Consider the following 8,250-nt stretch of genomic DNA (forward strand, 5'->3'; position numbering starts at 1 on the left):
GAGATAAGTGTTGAGAGAGACAGGGGTGGGGGAGAGAGGGAGATACGTGTTGGGAGAGAGAGATGAGTGGGGGAGAGAGGGATATAAGTGTTGAGAGAGAGAGGGGTGGGGAGAGAGGGAGATAATTGTTGAGAGAGAGAGACAGGGGTGGGGGTGAGAGGGATATGTGTTGCGAGAGAGAGAGGGGGGGGGAGAGAGGGAGATAATTGTTGAGAGAGAGAGAGAGGGGGTGGGGGAGAGAGGGAGATAAGTGTTGAGAGAGACAGGGGTGGGGGATAGAGGGAGATACGTGTTGGGAGAGAGAGAGGGGTGGGGGAGAGAGGGATATAAGTGTTGCGAGAGAGACAGGGGTGGGGGAGAGAGGGAGATAAGTGTTGAGAGAGAGAGAGGGGTGGGGGAGAGAGAGAGATAATTGTTGAGAGAGAGAGAGGGGTGGGGGAGAGAGGGAGATAAGTGTTGAGAGAGAGAGAGGGGTGGGGGAGAGAGGGAGATACGTGTTGAGAGAGAGAGACAGGGGTGGGGTGAGAGGGAGATAAGTGTTGAGAGAGAGAGACAGGGGTGGGGGAGAGAGGGAGATAAGTGTTGAGAGAGAGGGAGATAAGTGTTGAGAGAGAGACAGGGGTGGGGGAGAGAGGGAGATAAGTGTTGAGAGAGAGAGAGATAGGGGTGGGGAGAGATGGAGATAAGTGTTGAGAGAGAGAGACAGGGGTGGGGGAGAGAGGGAGATAAGTGTTGAGAGATAGAGAGGGGTGGGGGAGAGAGGGTGATAAGTGTTGAGAGAGAGAGACAGGGAGATAAGTGTTGAGGGAGAGAGACAGGGGTGGGGGGAGAGAGGGAGATAAGTGTTGAGAGAGAGAGGGGGTGGGGGAGAGAGGGAGATAAGTGTTGAGAGAGAGAGAGACAGGGGTGGGGGAGAGAGAGGGAGATAAGTGTCGAGAGAGAGAGACAGGGGTGGGGAAAGAGGGAGATAAGTGTTGAGAGAGAGTGAGACAGGGGTGGGGGAGAGAGGGAGATAAGTGTTGAGAGAGAGTGAGACAGGGGTGGGGGAGAGAGGGAGATAAGTGTTGTGAGAGAGAGAGACAGGGTGGGGGTGAGAGGGAGATAAGTGTTGAGAGAGAGTGAGACAGGGGTGGGGGAGAGAGGGAGATAAGTGTTGAGAGAGAGTGAGACAGGGGTGGGGGAGAGAGGGAGATAAGTGTTGTGAGAGAGAGACAGGGGTGGGGTTGAGAGGGAGATAAGTGTTGAGAGAGAGAGAGAGACAGGGGTGGGGGTGAGAGAGAGATAAGTGTTGAGAGAGAGTGAGACAGGGGTGGGGGTGAGAGAGACAGAGAGCAGAGATAGCCTGAAGAAGGAGAAGAGATATTAGCTGGACAGAGGAAACGCTGCAGGATGAACAGAGAGAGAGAGAGAGAGAGAACGGAGAGGAGAGAAACAGAGAGACAACGCGAACAGAGGAGAGGCAAAACACAGATAGATCAGGCGATGAGATGTGTCAAAGACAGGAGCGGGAGGCAGAGATTTACAGTCAACAGACTTTGACATAATCTGGCAGGAAAGGAACAGATTCCAAAAATGCAGGCGAGGGCAGAGAGAAACAGAGGGGGAGAAATTACATTTGGGAGATGGAGGAGAGAGAGAAGAGATGGAGAGATTGGCCAAGAGAGAGAGGGAAAAGGAAATGGAAGTGTAGACATCTAGCTTAGTTTACCACATCCTGCAATGTCAATGCATAAGTTTACTTAAATCAGATATAGGCCATACATGAGCATGTGGGTCTGGGCAGGTGTGATGTAATTGATGTTTGTTGTCATTTGTATGTTTTGTATTACTTTTTGAAAATAAAATCTCACAACAACTACAAAATATATAATCCATACATGCGTCGAAATAGTCTCTAACAAAACACTTCTCGTCTCAAACCTCACAAACAAGCAACATCTCCTTTTGCAGTTGAACAATTAAGCATTAAAAGAGGGGAACTTTTCCAGAGAAAAGGCAGCAACAGCCTGTATCGCGCATCTCCACCATGTTTCCATAGCATCCGCCTCCATAAAACAAAAGGATGAGAAACATCACTTCCATCTGTTTCAGTTCATTTCTCACACTCATCTCCATCTGTGCCGAGAGAACAATGGCCTACATTCCCCGCTACTGTACATTATCCACAGTGTAGACATCACACATGGCCTACTCCCAAAGTGTGAGTCACTAGCTTCCACTCTATCCGGGAAACTTCCAAAGGTCAAAGACAAGATTGCATTAGAATAATACATAAACATTAGCATTGGGGGCTTGCTGCCTTTGCTCTGCTTTGAAGATGATGACAGTACACTATGTTAGCGAGTCAGCTAACTCGTCTTTTACCTACAGTACAGTATGCTAAGGAATTAGCGCTTTTACCTACAGTACAGTATGCTAAGGAATTAGCGCTTTTATCTACAGTACAGTATGCTAAGGAATTAGCGCTTTTACCTACAGTACAGTATGCTAAGGAATTAGCACTTTATTATACACAGTACAGTATGCTAAGGAATTAGCACTTTTATCTACAGTACAGTATGCTAAGGAATTAGCGCTTTTATCTACAGTTCAGTATGCTAAGGAATTAGCGCTTTTACCTACAGTACAGTATGCTAAGGAATTAGCGCTTTTATCTACAGTACAGTATGCTAAGGAATTAGCACTTTTATCTACAGTACAGTATGCTAAGGAATTAGCGCTTTTATCTACAGTATAGTATGCTAAGGAATTAGCGCTTTTATCTACAGTATAGTATGCTAAGGAATTAGCGCTTTTACCTACAGTATATTATGCTAAGGACTTTTCACCGTACTGAACCAATCCCGAGCCAAACCGAACTGTATTGAGCTGGCCTGGTTATGCATTCACCATAGGTAATAATAATAATAATAATAATGTATTTTGTTTAACGCTTTTCATTACAGAAAATAATCTCAAAACACGTAACAAGCAAAACAAACAAACAACACAATTAAATTGAGGTGGTAGAGATTGAACGTCTCTATTTTTCTGGGAACGTGCTAAGGAGCATTGGAAAAAAGGGTATTAGCTGTTCAGCTAGCTCCTGATCTTACCTTCCTTGCAGTACTTCCCCTTGTAGCGAGTGTGCGTGCAGTCACAGTGTACCTCGCCATACTGGATGGAGCAGAAACCTCCGTTGAGGCAGGGGTTCTGCTTGGTGCACAGGTACTCCATGTCACTCTGGATGCCCTGGCTGTTGAGCAGGGTGGGGGGTGTCTCTCCCACCTTCAGGTTGGAGATCAGGCCCAGGAACGGGGGCTCGTACTTCACCGTGCTGGAGGTGAGGGCTGAGAGGCGCACGTCGGGCGGGATGCCGCCCACAAACAGGTCGCTGACCACCGCCATCTCCTTCCGCTTGGACTTGACCTCCGCCATCTTGGTCTCGCCGTCCACCATCAGCAGAGTCTCGCGGAAGTTGCGGGTGAGGAGCACCATGTGCCAGCGGTCGTCGTTGACCTGGGTTTCCATGTGTAAAGTGGCGGGCTCGGCACAGTGGATGGCAAAGCGCAGCTGGAGGCGCCCTCCGGCGATCAGGAGCTCCATGAAGTCACAGTTGCCGCCGTCGTCTAGATAGAGCAACAGAGCCTTGCTGATGTTGGTCTTGAGGCTGAAGCTCAGCTCGCCCAGCGAGCCCGCCTCCCAGCGCCCGTAGCGGGCCCACTGGCCGGGGGCCCCGCCAAACTCCAGCGCCCGGGCCGTCACCAGCAGACTGAGGAACACCAAGGGCCCCATGGGCAAAGCGGAAAACCTCAATCCACTCGTCATGGTTACAATCCCAATCCTAATAACCCTGCTATTGGTTCAAATCCTCCACACAGTGACGTAGCTCGGCCTAGACTAGCTTCAGCTGCAGCTGCTGTAGTTTCGTTTTTGTTAAGTGTAAACAATAGTTGTTATGTCTGATTCCTTCTAGGCAGACTCCTCCTCTAGGCTGGGGGATACGTCAGAGAAGCAAAACCCTCACAGGACCCAATTCCAGATTCCAACCCTGCCCAACTCAGCAGTTTTTTTTTGTTGCTTTACTTCTTGGCTGCTTTTTCCTGACTCTCTTCTCCGTCTCTCCATTGGTTGGTACCTCTGGGACTCACTGGGAAAAACGAGGCCAGCGGACGGTTAGGGGGAATTACGATAATTTTATCACAGCGTTCCGTTCCCCAACTCAACTCCTTATTCCAAACAGAAATCCCCTGGAATCCAGATGTAGCTTTTTAGGAAACGTATGTCAGTCTCTGTGGGCGTGTTTTATAGATGTCGTTTTTGGGAAAGGAGGGGGGGAGAAGGGGAGGAAGAGAGAGCGCTGAGGAGGAGTGTGTCAGAGCTGTTTGGTGTCACATGTTCATGGCGCCAACGGCGTTAAAGCCTTCCTCTCCTGAAGCCTCTGGTTGGTCCACCACAGGTTAGACTGGTCTGGGTCCCCTCATCGTCCCCACAGTCAGGGATCTGGAAGAAACAGACAGAGAAACCTCATTAGGCCCTGGTACTTTGTGTAATGGAGGTGGTCCTGTGAAATGCGTGATGAGTAACCTTGTAAGTAAGACTTGTGTTAGCTCCCCAAACTGAAGCCCTAGGCTTTAGCTCATAGTGCCAATGCAGTCTTGTGACTCAAGGGAGATCATGGTTCGAATACAGTAGTAGAAGTAGTAGCAATAATAGCACATGAAAAATAAGCATTGAAATCGTAAATGGAGTTCCTTTGGGGATCTGCTTTGTAGGGGACATATTTCCATTTGCCAGCTGGTCTCTCTTTGATCAAGTTCCCCCTCAGAGACGTGGACAACTTGACTGAATGTTCTATACATGAAATCCATTACTGGTGTCCATTAGTCTGTTGGAAACCAAGACTAGAGTAAGAAATATGTACATATGTCTGGTATGAAGTTCAACATTCATGTGCATGATTTACTCAGAGCCTACTGGGTGTATATCAACAGCCAATCAAAATGCCTCACTCCATCCGTGTTGATTTACTCAGACCCTACTGGGTGTATATCAACAGCCAATCAAAATGCCTTACTCCATACTTGTCTGCCAAGTACAATTGGTCCTAAACACAGTGCACAAAGCTCCCTAGCATATAATGCTTAAATCCATGACTTGACTATCAATAACTCAGCAATAAGGCTTTCAATAAATCACCCTCCAACCGTTTTTGTATGTAGGCTTTAGGTTCTCCACCTAACTGAACACGCGCACACAAACGCACAAACACACACAAGCAATCATATTAAGTCTCATTTTCAGTGGGATGCCGTGGAGTCAATGGCTGCCAGGATAGCCACTATTGACCCTTGTCCCTGGCCTAATCCGTTCCCATTATTTCTGAAGTGAGATTTAATTTCCATCGCAGACAGTTCACAATTAAACCCCGCTGATCACACTCGCTCAGGCTGCCGTGCTTGGCTGCCATGTGCCAGAGAGAGAAGAGAGAGAGAGAGAGAGAGAGAGAGAGAGAGAGAGAGAGAGAGAGAGAGAGAGAGAGAGAGACAATGACCGAGAGGGAGATTGGGGCAAACATTTTCACAGTAATGCTGGTGAGGGAGCGTGTCAGGCCTTGAGGAGAGTGGGAGAAAGATGGAGAAAGGGAGAGAGAAAGCTAGAGAAAGGGAGAGAGAGATGTCTGATTTATTTTGGTCACGCTAGCTGCTTGTTTGCATAAGATCCTCTGCTCTCACCCCATGAATGAATCCCTGCATAATAACATCCATAGATGAAAGCATTATTGATATATGGACAATACAGTGCAGATTATGGAGCTAGGACGTCTCATAAGAACTGCGAGAGAGAGACAGCTCAGGGTCTCTTAGGAAGGAGGAAGATGCATATCTGAAAATGCATATAGGCGATTCCACGCTAGCAAGAATAATGTGCTCTACAAGTAAATCAAATTTCCAGACTGGGCTCTGCTAATTCTGTTATGATACATTTTATGAAAATTGGACATTGGATTTAAAGGGAACTCCCTCTGCTGGTGATTTGTTGAATGTGCAGTCCTAAAGGAGGGCTGTGATTGGTTATAAACCTATAAAATGTACCAGAGAGCCCACTCTGTGTTCCAATAGTACAGTCGTGGCCAAAAGTTTTGAGAATGACACAAATATAAATTTTCACAAAGTTTGCTGCTTCAGTGTCTTTAGATGTTTTTGTCAGATGTTACTATGGAATACTGAAGTATAATTACAAGCATTTCATAAGTGTCAAAGGCTTTTATTGACAATTACATGAAGTTCATGCAGAGTCAATATTTGCAGTGTTGACCCTTCTTTTTCAAGACCTCTGCAATCCGCTCTGGCATGTTGTCAATTAACTTCTAGGCCACAACCTGACTCATGACAGCCCATTCTTGCATAATCAATGCTTGGAGTTTGTCAGAATTTGTGGGGTTTTGTTTGTCCTCCTGCCTCTTGAGGATTGACCACAAGTTCTCAATGGGATTAAGGTCTGGGGAGTTTGGACCCAAAATATCAATGTTTTGTTCCCCAAGCCACTTAGTTATCACTTGTGCCTTATGGCAAGGTGCTCCATCATGCTGGAAAAGGCATTGTTCATCACCAAACTGTTCCTGGATGGTTGGGAGAAGTTGCTCTCGGGGGATGTGTTGGTACCATTCTTTATTTATGGCTGTGTTCTTAGGCAAAATTGTGAGTGAGCCCACTCCCTTTGCTGAGAAGCAACCCCACACATGAATGGTCTCAGTATGCTTTACTGTTGGAATGACACAGGACTGATGGTAGCACTCACCTTGTTGTCTCCGGACAAGCTTTTTTGCGGAATACCCTATTCAATTGGAAAGGGGATTCATCAGAGAAAATGACTTTACCCCAGTCCTCAGTAGTCCAATCCCTGTACCTTTTGCAGAATATCAGTCTGTCCCTGATGTTTTTCCTAGAGAGAAGTGGCTTCTTTGCTGCCCTTCTTGACACCAGGCCATCCTCCAAAAGTCTCCGCCTCACCGTGCATACAGATGTACTCACACCTGCCTGCTGCCATTCCTGAGCAAGCTCTGTACTGGTGGTGCCCCGATCCCGCAGCGGAATCAAGTTTGGGAGATGGTCCTGGCGCTTGCTGGACTTTCTTGGGCGCCCTGAAGCCTTCTTCACAACAATTGAACCACTCTCCTTGAAGTTCTTGATGATCCGATAAATGGTTGATTTAGGTGCAATCTTACTGGCAGCAATATCCTTGCCTGTGAAGCCTTTTTTTGTGCAAAGCAATGATGACGGCACGTGTTTCCTTGCAGGTAACCATGGTTGACAGAGGAAGAACAATGATCCTAAGCACCACCCTCCTTTTGAAGCTTCCAGTCTGTTATTCAAACTCAATCAGCATGACAGAGTGATCTCCAGCCTTGTCCTCGTCAACACTCACGCCTGTGTTAAAAGAGAGAATCACTGTCATGATGTCAGGTGGTGGCAGGGCTGAAATGCAGTGGAAATGTTTTGGGGGGGGATTCAGTTCATTTGCATGGCAAAGAGGGACTTTGCAATTAATTGCAATTCATCTGATCACTCTTCATAATATTCTGGAGTATATGCAAATGGCCATAATACAAATTGAGGCAGCAGACTTTGTGAAAATGAATATTTGTGTCATTCTCAAAACTTTTGGCCACGACTGTATATTGTAGTATATCCAATTGTATATTGTTCCAAACAATATTTTTTTAAATAAGCTAAATCAAAAAGGGTAATTTTGAGATTTTAATATTAATAATATTTACGTGGAATAAAGGAACATGAAAATGTGTATTTCAGAATATAGACATACTCCATATTTGAAAAGACACTATTGGGAGTATAATGACAATGTGTTGTCTGTGTCATGTATGGTTCACAGATCATTGGGTCTTACAGTAAGCAGGATTGTATAGGTCTAAAAAGAGCCTAAATTGGCCACGATTTTCCCAAAAATTATTTGTGATGCAAATGTACAGAGCATGTCAAAATATTTCCTTACAATTAAGTTTCTATGTGAGAATTGCCAGAACAATCTGAGATACAAAATATATTTTCTGCTGGAGCTGGAGTTGAACCAACTTTATCTATTTAGGGTAAATCTTATTATCACTGGTAGAATCTGACCTGAAAAATAAAAAAATTGTATAATTGACAGTGGGGATTTTTTTAAATGAAGAGTTACAAAGTATCTTTGTCCCAGATGGGTAACAAGAATTGGAATATTCCCTCGTTGTTGCATTGAATATTATCATAG

At 45.9% G+C, this 8,250-nt stretch overlaps 1 protein-coding gene across 1 annotated transcript in view; it reads right to left on the reverse strand.

Moving 5' to 3' along the window:
* The window catches only part of LOC115133864 (neurexin-2-like), a 14,033-nt gene extending 9,560 nt beyond the window's left edge, over positions 1–4,473 (reverse strand). The window contains exon 1 of the mRNA XM_065021144.1: positions 3,096–4,473. Within this exon, the coding sequence (XP_064877216.1) occupies positions 3,096–3,807 (712 nt within the window). The 5' untranslated portion in view covers positions 3,808–4,473. The remainder of the gene's footprint in view (positions 1–3,095) is intronic.
* Positions 4,474–8,250: the final 3,777 nt, after the last annotated feature.

The sequence above is a fragment of the Oncorhynchus nerka genome, linkage group LG8, assembly GCF_034236695.1.
Source record: "Oncorhynchus nerka isolate Pitt River linkage group LG8, Oner_Uvic_2.0, whole genome shotgun sequence".
Classification (NCBI taxonomy): Eukaryota; Metazoa; Chordata; class Actinopteri; order Salmoniformes; family Salmonidae; genus Oncorhynchus; species Oncorhynchus nerka.